General features: G+C 34.8%; 1 protein-coding gene across 4 annotated transcripts in view; it reads right to left on the bottom strand.

Annotated features, from left to right (window-relative positions):
• The window catches only part of LOC150101220 (uncharacterized), a 530,669-nt gene that overhangs the window by 179,352 nt on the left and 331,025 nt on the right, over positions 1–20,292 (bottom strand). For all 4 annotated transcript variants that reach the window (XR_016549128.1, XM_090401188.1, XM_090401189.1 and 1 more), the window contains exon 12: positions 10,528–11,186. Coding sequence is in view for 3 of the 4 variants with exons in the window: in XM_090401188.1 (XP_090257314.1) it covers positions 10,528–11,186 (659 nt within the window). In the remaining variant the exon portion in view is untranslated. The remainder of the gene's footprint in view (positions 1–10,527; positions 11,187–20,292) is intronic.

The raw sequence follows: 20,292 nt of genomic DNA, 5'->3' as shown, positions 1-20,292 counted from the left end.
TATTGACTTTACTGTACGAGTTGGATGGTATATTATACAGATATGAAATTATATTCTCTTCTTTTTTCTTACTATAGAGTTTAATGGCTTATCACAACACAACAGATAAAAGATCAAAATACTTCATAAAAATTTGCTTTTTGTGCTGAGTTCCAACCATCTACAACTTCCTCCATGACAGTGTTACATTAACCACCTCACCGGCCATTATGGATCAAATACGCATCCTCATACGCTTCGTATCCATCATATATTTCAATGTAATATCAATGGTATTACAATTTTAATATGCACTTCGCATCCATGATAAATTTGACGTCTATAGACGTCTTGGCCGGTAGCGTGGTTAATGACATTCTTGCATTTAGCAAGATGGTCAGGACATATTTTAATACACTTAACCTAAAACTCAGAATAAAATTTACAGTTGAAATTAAAACAACCACTGTTTACCTTTAGATAGTATATCACTGTTTACCTTTTGTTTAAATAGCATACAAAAGAGAGCTCTGAGGTATCTCTAGAAAACTCATACATGCCAACAGATATCCAAATATTAATTCACACTACCATCCTACACAAAAATATGGCATAAAAAAAAAAACTAACACACAGATGTCTATTGGCAGTTTTTTCCACTCACTCACCAGATGCCTCTTGACTACACCCTTACTGGCATCTAGAGATGACCATACCTGATCTTACATTATAAATACAAGAGAAATTTCGTAGCTTATATTATACCAATTATATTAAAAATACAATGAATTTTTTGGGGCACTCAGCTCATTCTTGTTCTTTTTTCCCTCTCTCCTTTTCCATGCTTGTTGTTCTTCAGCAATTTTCTCTGCTTCTAGCTTTATAATGTTCATTTGAGAGTGCTTCTTCCACATCTTCCAACAAATGTTCTACATCTTTATTGTCAACAATCAGCTCCAACTAGCAGTACTATTTTGTTGCCAATCTCTTAGAAGGCTTTCTTTTTATTAATATTATTAATACATGACACCTCCAGGGAGTCCAAAGACTCATCGAGGGAGGGTACCTACTCCACAACTCTCCGTCTCCGCCACTCATTCCACCAACTACTTTCATCATCTACACCAATGCCATCTACTGCTGACCACCACTACTAGTATTTTCACAGACAGTCACAAACATCCATGCCCAAGGCGGGATTCGAACCCGCAGCCTTTTGGCTGGAGAGCAGATATGCTAACCACTCAGCCAACCAGGCTGGAAAAACTGTGAATTTTTTTGTCAAACCTGTGAGTGTATGATCATATATTTCACAAGCTTCTTCTTCTAAACACCATTCACACACTCTGCTGTCACTTCACTCCATACTGCATCTGCTTCTGGTAAAATGCAATATATATAGCCTCTCCTACTCGAATGTCAACTTCACCTTCTCACAGTCCATCCTGTTCTAAAAGTACAAACGAGGCAATGGTGACTGAGTATGGGCAATACAACCTTAACAGAGAAAATGCTGTTAGAACTGCCTGTCCAGTGGCATTAGTTAGCAAACTTACCACTGTACTTACTCAATGAAAGGCTAGTAACCCATCTTGGGGAAATTTAACATACTTTCAAAGTCTAGGCAAAGAAAAGTAAGAGGTACTATCAGGGAAATGACCATAATTCAGGAAAGGAAAACAAAACTGGAAGAAGGCACATATAATGAAAATTGCAACTTGAAATGTAAGGAGCATCGTACACAAAGAAGAGGAACTTGATGAACAACTAAACCAAGTCAATGTAAAGATATGTATAGTATCAAAAACAAAACAAATGCAAAAAGATATCAAAGAAACAAATAACCATATACAAATCTATAATAGAGTTTAAAAAAAAAGAAGACAGAGCAGCAAAAGCAGGTATAATGATACACAAATCTACGAAGAACAATATTGTATATTATAATTATTGGACCGAAATACTAATAGAAATTAGATTCTAAACATTAAGGTCACATAACAATATTGAGGACATATGCACCAGAAGAGAAAGAAGACAATAAAACCTTTTACAAAAAAACTGCAGAAAGTCATAGATAAACCAAATAAAACAGACTATTTACTACTAGCAGGGGATTTAAATACCAGAATAGGAAACAAGAAATACAAAACAGAGAGAGAGAGATTTCATGAAAATACATGTAACCAAAATGGACATAAACTATGAGATTTTGTTATTTATAAAAATGAGAATAATGAACTTGGTATTTGAACATTAATAATAAACATACATGGTCAGCCAGAGGATGTAAGTCAGTTACTGACTACATTATCATATATTTTAAATTAGTTATGAGTTACTCTTAGAAGTAAGATCATATAGAGGCTTTGAATTAAACTCTGATCATTATATGGCAATGGCACAAATTAGATTTTAACCAAAATGGCTAAAAATAAATAAAGTGGAAACTAACTACCAAATGAGTTACAAAATTTACTGACTACATTATCACAAATTATAAATTAGTTGAGTTATTCCTTGATGTAAGAGCATATCGAGGCTTTGAATTAAACTCGGAACATTACATGGCATTGGAACAAATTCGATTTTAACCAAAATGGCCAAAAAAATAAATAAATAAAGTGGAAACCAACTATCAACTGAGTTACAAAATTTCTTCATTACAAGATCCCCATACCAGGACACAATATCAGAAATGCATTGATTTAAAAACAGAAACCATACATGAATCAAATGACAGAAGAGGAATGGGGAAATCTGAAAAAATCTTGAAAAAAAGCAGTAACAAAAAGTGGAAGAGAAAAAGTTACACCTTCGAATCAAAAAATTAGAATAATCAAAGAAAACGTGTTGAATGATTTGCAATTCTAATTTATTGCTGAAGGATCTTCCTCAGCCATAGCCAAGTTAGCCAGTCTTGGGCGTGGACAGTAGGGTTTTTTCTGGGGTTCATCCCGCAAAGCAGGCAAACTGGCCTTGAGAACTTAACACTACAGGCCATAGGATATACCGGGGCATAGGGCCGACCACCTTATCCTGTAAACGGAGTGAGGTCCGATGGTCAATGGACCCTCTACACCGCAAGGTAAAAGAGGGTATAAAGAAGATGATGAGATGAGATTTATTGCATAGAAAATAATTATTACCAAATAAGAATTAGCATAATCTAAATCTGCATACTTTGTAGATTATATAACTATGTAAACACATAAAAATGTAATATATTTTATAAGAAAACTGTTATTTAAAATAAGGGGATATTAAATACCACATTGTTTTAAAACCGAATAAGAAACTCAAAGATTGGAATCAGAGAGTTTCATGTCGAATATAGTAAACTATAAAAGTATCAGCGATTACTAGTGTGAGCTAATGCAAGTAGTCCTAGTACGTAGTACAATCTCAGGCAACTCGCAGCAAAGGTGATAAAGTTCTCATCGCTATTCTTGGTATATATTTAAGAAAACTGTTATTTGAAAACATTCCCAAAATTAAAATAATTTTTAAGGTGGTTCAAATTAGAGAATGCAAAAATAAATGCACAAAATTACAGTCAAAGGGAAACATGATAATTAGTATTTTGTTGCATCCCCCTTAGCTTTTATGACCAAATAATATACCCAACCATTTGTAAACAGTTGGGAATATTATTTACTAGCAGTTCAGTCTTTTTTTTTTTTTTAAATCAAAACATGCCCATATGGTCTGCAGACTAGAAACCAGTTCATTTCTGTCTCTTGGGACAATTTCTTGAAGACATTTCTTCATAATTCTCCACAAATTTTCAATGGAGTTAAATCTGGTGAGTTTGCTGGCCAAGAAATTACATTGATTTGCCTTTCTTTGAGCCATCAAGTAGTGGTCTTGGAATGTGACAAGAAACTGAATCTTGCTGAAAATGAAATAACTATCACATAAATCTTCCGATGTCAGTAACAAAAAGTGTTCAGGAACTTCTTGGTATACTTTGGAATTGACTCTTCCGTACGCAATACACAGCCTAACTGGTCCCTCTGCAGTCATACAAGTCCATAAATAACAGAGGGTGTAAATTTCACCCAATGTTTCATGCATTCGTTATCAAATGTTTTTTGCTTAAGATGCCAAACACGTATCCCTTGATAACTATGAGATACACAAAACACCCTTTCATCACTAAAAAAGTACCTTTTTCCAGTCCTTTTGACCCCAACAGTCTTTGATTACACCATTGCAATCTAGCTGCCCTTTGTTTGGAAGTCATAAGCAGCTTCATCAGCACACGTGATTTAAAACCCAATTTGTGAAGTCATCTCGATGTTGTAGATTTAGACACATTCACAGCTAGTTCTTTCTATTTCCTGTGAAAATACCTTGCACAGCAGAAGCAGTTTTTCTTCATGATTTCTACAATCGCATGTCGTCTCTTGATGAAGTTATTACCTTTCGACTGCTATTACAGCGATTATTTTGAAAACTTTGGCTATTAGAATACTGTCTCAATAGTCTCAATGCTCTGCTCATGTTTGCTTGAGAACATTTCAATTCCTTAGCTATAAACTGCTGAGTTTGGCTTTCTTTGTGTAGAGATACCATATGAAACTTCTTAGCTTCTGATATGTCACTCGTTTGACCCATGTTTAGCAAATGATTAACTGAAATCAACGAGCAAACAATTCCTCACACAAGTCAGTCTTGCAGCTACTGAAATATATGCTATTTCTATGCTCTCCTCAAAGCCAATTGGAAAAATTTGGAATATTCTAATATTTTGAACCACGTTAAAAATTATTCTAATTTTGTGAGTGTTTTCAAATAACAGTTTTCTTATAATTCATATTACATTTTTGTGTATTTACATGGTTATATAATCTACAAAGTACGTAGATTTAGATTATGCTAATTCATATTTGGTAATAATTATTTTATATGCAATAAATTAGAATTGCAAATCATTCAACAGATTTTCTTTGATTATTCTAATTTTTTGATTTGGAATGTACTATGAAACTGGGACAAAGAAAAGATAAAAAAAAAAAGAAAAAAAGGAGAGACCAGAATGGCTAAATTCCAAGACAGTAGAAGCAAAGAATAGAGTACAAAAGAAACAGGGCAACTGTAAAATGAGAAGTGAAGGAAAAACAGGGAGAGAGGAATAATTTTGTAAACCACTACCAAACACCAATAAGTTAATAAAATACATGAACAAAGAAATAAAAGAAAAGGCAAAAATACAAATAACAGATTTAGAAAAATGGGTAACTTATTTTACAAAATCTCTGGACTATGATAATAAAGAAGTAAAATTTTATACAACAAACAATGATCTAACAGAAAATACTACAATGTCAGAACTACAATAAATAAGATGAAAAATAGGAAAACACCAGGAGAGGACAATATAAACATGAAACTGTACAAATATGCAGGTGAAAAATTTAATAAAAGACTTCTGAAATTCTTTAACATAGTCTGGATTTCTGAGAAAAACTCCAAACTCTTGGGGGGAAAAAAAAGCACTGGTTATCCCAATTTATAAAACAGGAAATAAAGATGACCAAAATAACTATACGGGACTTAATACATAAGGAAATACATAGAGGAATATTAAAAGAGAAACTAAGCAGTATTGTAGAAGACAAACTATTAAAAGACTGCACAGACTCAATTTTCATTCTAAAATTATTAATTGAAAAGCAAAAGAATTTCAAAATGAAGCATACATAGCTTTCAGTAATTATGATAAAGCCTTTGATAAAATTAATAGACAAAAATATTTAAAATATTAACTGATTCAAATATACCAAAATACAGTATCACTGCTGTTTTATTAGCAGTGTATATTATTATTATTATTCAAGACCCTATGGAGTCAAAGGCTCATCCAGGAGGTCCTTTTATCATACACACAGCTCATCATACCGTGCTTTAAACACACTCAAATTTTCTGCAGACACCACACTCTCAGGCAAGGCATTCTAATCATTCACAACTCTGCATGAAAAAAGCCTGTTTCTCACTCCCCTACTCGCACCCTCTTTATACAGTTTCCAGGGATGACCTCTGGTTCTCCCCTGATCTCCTACTATTTTCTATAGAAAATCTCCAGCATTGATCCTATAACAACCCGTTAATAACTTTTAGGTCTATCATATCTCCCCCTCTTCCTCCTGTCCACCAGACTCTGCAAGTTGATTCTTCTCAATCTTTCCTCATACTTGACATTCCAGAGGTTAGAAACTACCTTAGTCAGTCGCATCTGGACCCTTTCCAACAGCTCTTCATCCTTCTGAAAACCAGGTGACCAAATCTGGGCACCTGGTTCACCTGGGGACCAAATCTGTGTATATATTCAAGAAATATATACACAGGTAATAAAATAGCAGTCAAATTAGAACAAATATCAGAATGGAAAGACATGAACAAAGAAATACAAGAAAAGATAAAAATACAAACAATAGATTTAGATTATGGCAAGGATATACCCTATCACCACTACTTCTTAATATGTGTATAAATAAAATTATAACAATCTGGAAACAGCATAACCCATTTGGTATACAAATAAATCCAGAAATAAAGATAGACACTAACAATTATTTGCAGATGATCAAATTGTATCAGCTACATCAGACGATCTAAAATGATTCATGAAATTTCAGGACAATATAATATAAGAATATCAAAAGTAAAGACAAAAATAATGGCTTTCAAAGTAGAAAACCCAATAAGAATTAAATAGTGATAATAAAATATTAGAACAAGTAAAATACCTGGGATGTGACTTATCATATGAAGATGAAAAAGATACATTAAAATATTAAATTTTGTTATATTAAATGCCATAATATATAATATATTAAGCCAACTCCTGGTAAAAAAAAAAAAAAAAACAGAATCAAACTATATAATGTTCTGTCTAAACCAACTTTATTATATGGAAGTGAAACATGGACCATAAAAAAGAATGAAAATTGGATTCAAACAGCACCTCAGCAAAATAGCTGGATATACCAAGTGGGACCATAAAACAAATTGACAATATAAGTAAATATAAACATATAAACAAAAATGGTTAGAAAATCTGAATCAAATGGGCAATAGCAGACTGCCAAAATATATTATATGGATATAAAATAAATAGGGAAAAAAAAAATTGAATGACCAAGTGATGACAAGAAAGTGATGACATAAGATGGTACAGGCCAAAGTGGCCTGTACCATCTTATGTACAGGCCAAAACATCCATGACAGGAAGAAGCAGCATCAATGATAGGAAGAAGAAGCCTTCTTCCTATTTCTAGAAGAAGGGATGTGGAAAGTTTCTGCACCCCAGTAGCATCAGTAACACTTTGGTCCACAGATTTCAGAAGTGAGGTGGTATTCAGTGAAAGTGTTAATGGATTACCCATCATAAGTCGAGGATTGACTTTATTGTAATTTTATTGAGAGAGGAGAAGAAAAAAAGACTGATCCTATTGCTCGCTGCTTGTGAAATCCACTTACCTTTTTTTTAAAATCACAATTAATCATCGTAAACAGACATCCATCCTGTCAGTTGTAAAATTTTTAGTAGTTTTTTATTCTTAATAAATTTCTTAAAATATTTTCAAACCTAAGTAAAAATCCTTTATTCAAGACAAAGCATTTTCAAGAAGACTTCAAGCACTGCAAAAGCACAAGGTCAGGAAGACCAAAATCTTCATCTGAAGACATATTCAATTATGTGGGCATGTTTTTAAACAAGCATCAAAGATTGACAAAGGAAAAGATATCTTTCAGGACTTCTGGAAGAAAGTGCACTGATTTCTTCATGACAAAGTGAAGCCAGCACATCATGCAGCAAGTGATCTTTTCTCATGTTCCCAAAACAACTGAGAAGTCCTTCCATAACCGCTTATAGTGAAGTCCATGGATCCTCCAAGATTTCACTCCTCTTTTTTTCCCCTTTTTTTTTCAATGTTCAAGGAATCCACTTGAGGAATTCTGTTTTTATTTTTTTACTTAGGCTAATCCAAATGTATTTCATTAAAAAATCCAATAGCTGAACACATATGTTGAATTAGATAACATTCCAAAGTTTCCAAATCTATGGCAGTCAGTAATTAACAAATTGAGGATTATACCATAAGCTTGTAATGGATCATATTATGAAAAAAGTAGCATTAAGCCTGATATCAAAACTGGAGATATTTTTAGCTCTTCACTTTACACAGATAACATTATACTCTTAAATAAATCCAGTTACACAGGATTCCCTAACTAAATTGAATAACTGTTGTATCAACATTGGTATGAGAATCTCGTCAATAGAAATAAAGACTGTGAAAATATATACAAACATGAGAAGCATCAGCTGCATCCTAAACGGAGAATATATAGAATAAGTAAAAACGTTTCAGCTACTTAGGTACAAATTTTAGTGAAGATGGCAAATTAAATATAGAAACAGACAGCAGAATTAGCATGGGTGATAAGGTAGAGAGTCAACCATAGAAATTTATATGGAATAAGAATGAAATTAATCAAAACAGTGTTTGGTGAGCTAAACAATTGATCATAAACTGGAGACCACAGATACACAAGTTCTAAAAAAAATAAGGGAAGTGAAAACACACTATCCATGGCATCATATTAAAAAATGGATATTAAGGAAGGAACGTGATATTGTTAGCATTCAGGAATGTGAATATGCAGGTAGAGCTAATCTAAGATTACCATCTTAGATTTGCTTAAACTTAAACAGAAAGGGAGAGGAAAGATCAGTAAAGCATGTTTTTTTTTTTTTTTTTTTTTTTTTTTTGCTAGAATAGTCCAGAAGACCAAGATCCAGGTGGATCAATACAGTAAGATGTGCCTTAGAGGACTGAAATTAGAAGGTCTGATAATAATGGAGTCTTGACAGATTAATCTGGAGGAAAATTGTTATTTGAGAACAAAAAATATATACCACTTTTAAAATTTTAATAACATCAGTATATGCTTCTCAAGCAAGCTGGGAAAAGTTTTAAATAATTTTTTTTAATATCTGTGTTATAACAAATTACAAACATCTAAAACATTTTCTTAAATTATTAAATACATTATTAATTATACAAATCCAATATATGCATATACTAAAAAATGAAATATTAATAAAACAAGTTCAGACAAATGAAATTGTTTCTGTTGGGAAGAAATTGATCTGGTGAAATCTAATTCTATGTTTGTTATTTTTAGTTGTGATGAAGCTCCACATCAAAAAGACGCATTTAACTATAGAAAAAACCCACACTTATCTACAACTGGGGATAAATTGATAGTAATCAAACATATCCTCAGGGGATACATGGGGAAACCACACTTGGGGAAACATTGAATTACAATGACAACAATCACAGTAATTTCCTATAACAAAAAAAGCTACATAGCAGAAATTTAATTTTTAAAGACAAACAGAAAAATAATTCCTATGTGGCGTCCAGATAAATAAATTTTCAAATCACATGAATTTCAATCAACTGGTTTAGTACTTTTTCCCAATATTTTCCTAAGCCTTCAAAGTCATACCAGTAGTAAAACTAAGCCCTCCCTCATAGCATAGTAGTCAGCATTGTTTTAGCTGTTAGGTGATGAAATGGGATTCAACTCCCTTCTGTGGAGAACATTCTTTTACTATCTGGTTAACTGAATTGGCAGTCTCCACTTTGAAAAGTGATAAGCTGTAATAACCATTCAAAGATTTTCATCAAATGTGTGCAAACCCATGATTTTGATTATTAAAATCCTGGAATGGATTGAAAAAAGTATCATGTCTGGTTTGTAGAGCAGCATTTGTGGTTGGAATTATCAATGGCATGTGCAAGATGCATACTTTTTTTAAATTTCATTATTATTTTTATATATATAACAATTTTAGAAAGATATAACATCTTTTTAAGTACCTCACTCTCTATGAGATTGAATTACTCTGTTAGAATCATTTCCATCATAAGATTGTGTCAGATGAGGATCTGATTGTTTTGGTGGGGCTGTTGTAAATTACTGCCGAAGTCATTTAAGGCTATGAGGCTAGCATATTGTTTATTAATTGTGTGCATGTTCTCGTTTGTGTGCTTGTTTGCCTGTTTTTCTGGGTGAAAAACAGGCAAAACAGTCCTGAGTTTCTGAGAGGAAAAAAATCCTGCCACTTGCATATGAGACTGGTTAACTCACTTTCACTTGAAAAGTCCTTATACAGGTTCTTTACATCCTAGACATGATTCTAATTCAGGGCATCATAACCAAATAACCAAAGGGCATCATTGTTACTAAGCTAGGGAGGTTCTGGGATCTCGTAAAAATATTAATTAATATTAAAAATAACTTACGGTGTTTTTGGTGTCAACTGATAAGATGAAAGTAACTCTAACCAATATATAAACACAAGTATTTGAATATATATAATTTTGTTAGCAACAGAACCATAACTCCTTAACAGGATATAACTAAAGTGCTAATTATAAGACTAATTTTTTTCATTCAAACCTTTTGAATCATATACATCACAAAAATTTTATTATTTTTTGAAATTAGTTTTGAACTTACCATAATTTGAAGATATATTTTGTTGTACCCTTTCATTCACTGGAAAACTTCTGGATGAGCTAAAAAATGAATTACTATAGTCAGATCCTTGAAGTCCACTGTAATCTACTGATCTGTTTCCATCACCTACTAGTAAAGAAGTGGCAGTAGATAGTGAAAATGGTTTTGAGTCCAGCCTTTGAGAAGTCATACTTGGCCAACCAGAAAAAGGCTTTCGAGAAGGAACAATAGGTAAAGGAGATGGCGACCTGCTTGTGAGATTATTTGGGAGAGAGTTCACAGTGATAGGTGGACTTGTTTGGCAAGGAAGCAGCCTTGTATTTACATCTGATGCTATATGTGCTAGAAGTGTTTGACCCTGATGCTCACTTTCCCTGTACAAATGAGAAATTTCTTGTTGTGAATGATGTTCGAGGTAGCTTCCCTGAAGTGAAGCACTAGAATTTGACACAGTTGTTCGAATTTTACAACAATTAGAATTACTGTTGTTAAGTGACAAGTTATCTGTAATATAATCTACACTTTGCTGACAAGATTCTTCACTTGGCTGATGAACATTCTGCATTTTAATATTTCCATCTCTTGTACCATTAAAATCATTAGGAAGACCTGAATAACTAGTCCTTTGATTTCTGTCTGGTGATCTGTCTTGTATCCTCCTTAAAATAATAATAAAACAATAACAAATTATAAAAAATAAATAATAAATAACACTATTCAAAATTATTTTTTAAAAATCGAGTATTTTATTGTATTCATTCTGTCTAATTAACAGGTATAGCTAGTCATTAAAGAAAGGGATCTAAGAAAAAGAAACTAACAGTAAAATGCATGCTATAGGAATATCTAGCTGTCTCTGAAAACACCAAGTTTTTTATTATTATTAATAAGAGAGAGCTCCAGAGAGGCAGGGACTCATCAAGGGAGGGCATATACTACATGCATCAGCTGTCATACATATTCTTGAATTCATTCACACTGCTTGCATATACCACATCCACTGGCAATCCACTTCAATCATGTACCATCCTATGAGAGAAAAATCTAGTCCCCTCCTTAGCAGCATTCATTCTCAGCTTCCAAGGATGACCTCATGTCCTTTACCCATTTAACATGTCTTTTACTCCATAAAATGAAAAATTCCATCTCCTGAAATCCTGTATGACCTTTTCAGAAGTTTGTACATCTCAATCATAATCATCCCTCTTTCTCTTGTTTGGTAGTAATCTGCAGTCTACAAATTCTCAATCTGTCTTCATAATCAGTATTCCAAAATCTCAATAGTATCATTTTTAACACTCTCCATTGTATCAGAATCACCATAGTAACCTGGAGACCTGACCTGTCTGCAAGTCCAAGTGAGGTCTCATTAAGGCCTTGTAAGGAGGCAAAATGACTCCCTTATCTTTATATGTCAATGTTCATTTCAGCATTACAATTATTCTCCGAGTTGTGTTTACAATTTTTGCTATATGACCCTTGAACTTTAACTCGTCTACCAAAACTCCAAGATCCATAGCCTGATGAGTTTCTTATAGCATAATCCCACCAATATAATACACCATTGGATATCTAATCAAGCCAAAGTGCATGCCTTTACATTTACTGACATTGAACAGACATCCATTTTCTCATGCCTACAATTACAATTCCAGCCTATTCAAATCATTCTTCAAGTACTGCATATCAGCAGCTTTCCTGATTATCCTACCTATCTTTGCATCATCAGCAAATATCTGTATGTTGCCAAGTCAAATCCTTCCTAATATCATTAATATACAGATTGAATAACAGTGGACCAAGCTGATTTTTGTGGTATACCACTAGTTACCTTAAATCTTGCAGACTCACATCCCCAGTATATCACTTTTTGATATATCAGTCAGCCAGCCAGCCATCCTCTTATCCATGCCAATAGTTTATAATCCAATCCCATATTCTCCAATTTATGCAAGTCTTCCATGCTGTATTATTCTGTCAAAAGCCTTGGCAAATTCCAAAAGTATCATGGTATCCATTCCCTTTGTCTAGTGGTATAATGTTACATTATTATATAATGTAAACAAGTTTGGCAATTTGGGATTTAGCCGACCAAATTGTATTCTTATTGGTTAAACCAAAATAAAAAATGATGGTACAACATGACAAAATTACATGCCGGCTGGGGCGTCGCCCGGTTAAACAAGGCCCCCGTTGTTTTCGCCAGGGAACCAGGGCGAACAGCGAAAAGTCAGCTACTGGAACAAATCTGAAAACAAACCCCAACTCAACATCACCAGAGTTAAAGATCGGTACTATCAACGTAAGAAGCCTGAATGGCAAAGAAATGCAGCTAGCTGAGGAATTAGATAAGTACCAGATGGACATAATAGGGGTGACTGAAACAAAAAAGACCAAAACTGGTGAGATCTTTCTGAGCAATAAATACAAAATGTTATATTCAGGCAATAACAATCAAGGAAAAGAAGGAGTAGCCATAGTATTCAACACAAAATACGAGGCTAATCTTCTTGAATGGCAGTCAGTCTCAAGTAGAGTAATGTGGGCAAATATGAGAATGGGGAACTGGACAATGAGACTTATTTGTGCCTATGGTCCCACAGAAGGTTCTACTAAGGTAGAAGTGGAGGAATTTTTTGACGCTTTAGAAAAAGCAACTGACACAATGAAAAAGGAAAAGTTGGACCTTGTTGGGGATCTAAATAGTAGAGTAGGAAATGATTGTGAGACATACAAAAATATTTTGGGAAAATTTGGAGAAAAGAGCAAAGCTAATAATAATGGCAAATATCTGTTGGATTTCTGCACAGGACATGGACTGGTTATTACTAACACCATGTTCCAACATAAAAATGTGCACAAATTCACATGGAGAGAAGAGGCTAGGAATAAGAAAAGTCTCATTGACTATGTTATTGTTGATAGTGATGTTTTCTCCCTGGTGCAGGACACCAGAGTGTACAGAGGATTTGAAATTGGAAGTGATCACTATTTAGTCTTGAGCAGGATAAAATTGAATTTCATATTGAAAAGAATAACATGTAAGAAAGTTTTAAAGCGAATAAAAGTTGAGCAGCTCTCAGATGTAAACTGTAGACTAAAATACAGAAATATTATTGAAAAGAAAATGAAAGAATTTGAGAACAGGAATCAAACCTTGGAGATTCAGTGGCAAACTCTGAAGGAAACATTGATTGATTCTGCCAGAGAGGCATGTGGTGAGGTTGTGTGCAAAGATAAAAAAATCAGAACTCCCTGGTGGACACAGGAAGTTAAAGAGGCAGTGAAGGAAAAGAAGAAAGCATATCAAAAGTTCCTGGCAAATAAGTCAGCTTTTACTCTTACAGAATACAGAGACAAATGTAAGAAAGCTAAACAGTGTGTAAAACTAGCTAAACAAAAGTCATGGGAGGACTTTGGCAAGAATATAGAAAATAAATATCAAGAAGGTGGCAAAATATTCTGGAGGTTGTTGAAGAAGCTTAGGAATGGAGGAAAGAGTGCTGTAAAAGGAATTAGAGATGATAAAGGTGAAATGAAAACAGGAGAAAAAGATATCCTTGAAGTATGGAGTAATTACTTTGAAAAACTGCTAAATGAAACAAGCAGTGATGACAGCACAGTGATAAAAAACACTGACCAGGCATGCAGTCAAGAATACATATCTATACTTGAAGTAGAAAAAGCCATCAAAGGCTTGAAATGTGGAAAGGCAGCAGGAGTAGATGATATTCGACCAGAAATGCTGAAGTATGGTGGTATAAGAGTCTTACAGTGGTTGCACTGCATAGTTCAGAAAGCCTGGACAGAGGGACGAATTCCCGATGATTGGAGTAGAGCTCTCATAGTACCCATATATAAGAAGGGAAATAAAACTGAATGTGAAAATTACAGAGGTATTTCCCTACTGAGTGTTCCTGGCAAGATCTATGCAAGTATACTTGAGAAACGGTTGAGAAGAATTGTGGAAGAAAAGCTTGGTGAAGAACAAGCTGGATTCAGACCAAATAGAGGCTGTCAGGATCAGATCTTCACTTTACGACAAATAGTGGAGAAATCATGGGAATATAACAAAGATCTGTATTTAAGTTTTGTCGATTTGGAAAAGGCATATGACAAGGTGCCAAGAGAGAATCTATTCAATACGCTGCAGTTATATGGTGTCAATGGGGCATTATATCAAGCAATACTTAGTCTTTATTTGAGTTGTGAGTCAGCAGTTAGAATTGAAGGAAGTACAGGAAGATGGTTTAATGTTAAATCTGGTGTGAGACAAGGATGTACATTATCCCCTCTGTTATTCATTATCTATATGGATCACATTATGAAGGAATGTGGTATTAAACCTGATATCAAAATTGGAGATGTTAATGTCAGCTCTTTGCTTTATGCGGATGATGTTATACTTCTAAATAAATCCGCTACAAGTCTGCAAGATTCTCTGACTAAATTGAATAGCTGTTGTAATAGATATGGTATGAAGGTCAGCAATAAAAAGACAAAGACTATGAAAATAGGCAGAATCATTGAAAATGTCAACTGTGTTGTGAATGGAGAACCTGTGGAACAAGTAAAACATTTCAGCTACTTAGGCACAATTTTTACTGAAGATGGTAAACTAAATATAGAAATAGACAACAGAATCAGCAAAGCTGGTATCGTGGGAAGTCAATTGAATAAATTCATATGGAATAAGAAAGAAATTAGTCAGAACACTAAATTAGCTGTATACAAGACTGTGTTCAAACCAGTTTTAACTTATGGATCTGAGAGCTGGGTCAGAAGTAAAACACTTGACCAAAGACTAGAGACTGCAGATATGAGAGTCCTGAGAAAGATTAGAGGCATGAACAGATGGCATCAATGGCAATATCATATTAAAAATGAGGATATTAGGAAAGAACTTGACATTGTCAGCATCCAGGAATGCGTTAGCAGAGCTAATCTCAGATGGTATGGTCACTTAAATAGAATGGGAGAGGAAAGATTAGCAAAACAAGTGTTCTCTGCCAGGTTGGCAGGAAAACGACCCAGAGGAAGACCAAGATATAGGTGGATTGATACGGTACAAAGTGCCTTAGACGATAGAAATATAAGATCTGATAATGTTGGTGTCTTGACAAGTAACAGACTGATTTGGAGGAAAATTGTAGATAGGAAGTTAGTAATGATGTAATTTTTTCATGTAGTACTGTCATATCCTGTACTCCCCTTGAGGGTACATGGCAGGAATTTGATGATGATGATGATGATGATGATGTAAACAAGTTGCTAAAACATGACCTTACCTCGGTAAATCCACACTGTTCATTGCAAAGTAGAGATTCACTGTCAACCCATTTGTGAATGTGAGCTCCTAACCAAGTTTTCCAAAATCTTCACCACCACTCCTGAGATACTGATTGGTCGATAGTTGGATACATCAGTCTTTGCCCCACCCTTTTGCAGTAGGATTACCATACATTCTTTCCATTCCTTCAGTCTTGCCTATTCTGAGACTCAAATTATATAGCCTGGTAAAAGGAATAGCCAGTTCAGCTGAACACTCTTTTAGCAACTGTGCTGATATCCCATCAGTCCCTACTGCTGAATTCTTATTCAGTTTGTGCAATAGCTCTAATACCTCCTCTTCATACACCTGAGTTTCTTCATCTAGTGAAGAGGTAGCAGCGAGATCTCAATGTTCAAAAGCTATCAACCTGGTGTATTTGCATACACCAGGTTGATAGCTTTTAGCAAAATCAGCACTCATTAGTTGAACAACCCCTTCTGCATCTGTCACCCCTCACACCATCTGCATTTAGAAGAGTTATTCTTTCGTATTCATTCTTCTTTTAGTTGTCTATAGAATTCTCATGGGTTGTCTTTAGTTTGCAGAGCCAGTTTCTTTTCACTCAGACTTAGTCACAACTATACAACAGTTGTGGCTCTTCTGTGCTGCTGCTTATAATCTTCATAATGGATATCATCCTTATGCAGATGGTATTCCTTCCACACCATCCATTTCTTACAAATTTCTTGCTTGATAAGATTACACATCCATTTGACTCCTATCCTATTTATTCTTCAAATTCTTGGAACACATTCTGATATTGCATCGTCATTTAAGCATATTGTGAGCAACATGCTCCTGTCCCTGCACTGGACTCTCAAAAATCCACCAAGTCTTCACCTAAAATTAAGAAACCCTTTCTGGACCATGGGCAAACTCTCTTCAACTGCCTTACCATCAACATCTAACATGTGGAGAGAACACTGGTCCGACTATCTCCCAACAAATGGCTTCCTGGTTGAGCATCCCTGTGCTCTATAGGAAGATTTAGTCATCTGTTAACAGGATCAGAACTAACCAGGGCAGATGTGGCTACCTACTACACAAATGGAAACTGTCAGACAACCCTTATTGTGACTGTTCTCCCGTAGTCAAGATGACTCATGTTGTGAACGACTGCCCAAGGCACCCAATTTCATGGTAACCTCCAAGACATCCACAAGGTGACGGATGAGGCCCTGGATTGGCTTTCCACACTAGACATTAACCTATAGCTGCATTGTATTCTTGTCGTCATAAGAATAATAAATAAATTTAAGTATTTTTAAAATGCTCCCCATGCACTGTTGATATCCTTCCCATTCAGCAACTGATACCATTCCACTGAACTCAGTATACTTCTCAGTTGGTCATAATTTCCTGCTTTGTAGTTCCGCATGTAACCTTTTCTGAATGGAACATTCATAAACTTAGCCATTTCCCAAGTGACTACCTTATGGTCACTATCACCAACCAGAGGCAGAATAGATTTTTTTTTTTTTTAAAGATTAATAAAGAAAGTTTTAGATATGGATCCATGGAGGATCAGAATTATAATATAGGCAAACGAAGAATGTCACTTTAATGTTTTTTGAAGTTAAGTTATGCACTTGAGATGAAGAAACTACAGACTGCATATTATACTGAGAAGAGATCAATACAACAAAATAACAACACCAAGAATCTGAGGGTGACAGTGGACTAGAAACGTTAAAAATATTGAAGATAAGGCAACATTTTGCTAATGTGTAACTACAACACACAATAATCTTAGAAAGGCACTGAAAAGTAAAAGAGTTATTGTCATCCATCATTCAAGTGAGTTTTTGACTGTTGCAGATAAAGTAAATAACAAACTTAAAAAAAAAAAGGACCTTTATCAGATAAAATATATGTTCTTGCGACAAGGACATAAGAAAAGTTACAATAAGATACCATAACAATACTACATCGTGAAATTTATATTACTAGCTTCCTATCAGGTCAGATCTTTTCTGCCAGCCATTACTCTTCCATTTTGTTTTTATCAGATAATACTATCTTACAATAGCTCTGCTCACACATTTTTGAATCTAAAGATGTCAAGTTCCTTTCTGATGTCTTCATTTTTAATGATTCTGTCAGTGATGCAATGTATTCACTCCCCTAATTCTTGTCAGAACTCTCACATCTGTAATCTCTAATTATTATTATTATTATTATTTTTTTTATCAAATCCTCAGGACCCATGAATTAAAATTGAACACTTGTATATGCTCCTAATTCCTCTCATTCTATGCAAATTTATTAAACTCACTTACCACCATATTAGACAAAACATCAAGAAAGATTTACTGAAAAAAACTATTTTATTATCATTATTTAATTTTTATTTACAGTGTTTGTTCCATTAATTTAGAGGTCTAAATTAATGGAACATCACTGGCCTGGCTGGCTGAGTGGTTAGCATATCCGCTCTCCAGCCAAAAGGCTACAGGTTCGAATCCTGCAGTGGGCATGGATGTTTGTCTGTGAAAATACTAGTGGTGGTGGTTGGCAGTAGATGGCATTGGTGTAGATGATGAACGTAGTTGCGGTTGGTGGATTGATGGAGATGGAGAGCTGTAGAGCAGGTACCCTCCCTTGATGAGTCTTTGGACTCCCTGGAGGTGTTATATAATAATAAAACTGAAAGGCCATAGAGCACCCCAGTTTATATGTAAAGTCATGCACATGCAAAGCACATGTATAACATGCATACAGCAGTACTCTATGATTAAAACGTCCCCCTTTTTTTTGACTTCACTCACAACATCCAATGGAAATGCTGCCACTGCTCACTTCAAATCCACCTTTAGGATGGTGATGATGAGGTGTTGTTTCTTCGAGGCTACTCTTTCTCTCTCTTTCAAGCTCTGACCACAATTTGAAGTCCAACGAATTGAGATCAGGACTTCCATATGGCGATACATGGTCAGGCACATCTGCCTTCAACCACTGTTGTCATCCTTGCCTTGTGTGCAGGAGGTGAGTCCTGTCAGAAGTACACTGCCTACCGTGAAACAAGATGTTGTTCAGGGATCATACCACAGGTTCCAGCACTATGTCTTGATACACTTTGGCAGAGATTTTGAACCCTTTCTCACAGAAATGCAACTTGGATATCCCAGTACGTCACACCCCACCAAACCATCACTAATGCGAGGTGATAACATCTTTGAATCCTGCAACGTGCTGTGTGACCATCTGGGCATATACCCGATCATTTTCACAGTTAGACTCTGGGTGAAATAGTTAAAATCTTCTCATCTGTTAAGAGGACCTCTCTGTGTCTGTTGTTCGCGTACTGCCGGAGAAGTGACTTTGATTTTATGACCTTTTGCTGCATAAGTTATGGTGTTAGGAAGTATCCAGTACAATGACTATAGGCTCTCATCCTCAGGTTATCAGTTAGAACATGTGACATCACTTTCTGCATTCTCGTAGGATTATGATGGAGGCATGCCGTTGCAGCCCTCACGAGCTGTTGCATCCTAATGCAGCATGGTCGACCTGTTATTTGGTGGTGAAATACGTCTTCTGCATCGTTATAATGGTAAAGTTTAATAAATGAACACTATTTAATAAATGGACACTGGTGAAATTACTAAGCAAAATAAGCGACAAGTATGATTTATCATCTGATTCATTTTTATAATATGTTCAAAAATTAACTCCAATTCAGAAATTCTGAAAGCAAAAATTTTGGGTACACACACCTGCACACAGATTAGAGGGAACATTGCTCTCATCCATTAACAAAATGATCAAGTGAAAGATCTCACTTATTACAGGTATGAAGTGGCTTGAAAAAAATACCATGTTTAGCCTCTAGATGGGAAGGACTAGATTATCTTTTAGCTAACCAATGGTACTATAATGTACAATGTGGTTTGTAAAAGCCATGGTAGTAGATTATCATCATTGAAAGAAAGCTCTTTTCACGTCAAACAGCATCTAAATACTTATCATAGCTCTGCTATGATAACTGTTTAGTAAGTGCAATGTAAACATTCAGCAAGGATATTACACATGCAACTTATTTCATTTGCTCACTATACACCATGAACTTAAATTACATACTGACCACCTCCTCAGTTAGCTTTTATATTCATCCCACTTAATTTCTGCTCTCTTTGTTATGAGAGCTGATTATGACCACTTGAAACAGGTGGATATATGCTTACTTCCATGTAGAAATACCAGCTGAGTATAAACTTAATAGTTCCGCAGCATCACCTTGCCAACCTTACCTACCTTTGTGCACAAAAAGTGGAAATGTTTGAAGAAAAACTTGTTATTCTTGATCATTCTAAGGCCTTTAATCGAGTATGGAATTGTTTTTGTTTTTTTACTAAAGTTAAAAAAAAATTCAATAAGTGGATTGCAGTTTGATCATTTGAGCATTCAAACTGCATTTTGTCATGTATTCCTCA

This window comes from Typopeltis vanoorti, chromosome 12 (assembly GCF_054136105.1).
Source record: "Typopeltis vanoorti isolate ZY-2024b chromosome 12, IOZ_Tvanoo_1.0, whole genome shotgun sequence".
Classification (NCBI taxonomy): Eukaryota; Metazoa; Arthropoda; class Arachnida; order Uropygi; family Thelyphonidae; genus Typopeltis; species Typopeltis vanoorti.
This window is presented reverse-complemented; position numbering and strand designations above follow the sequence as displayed.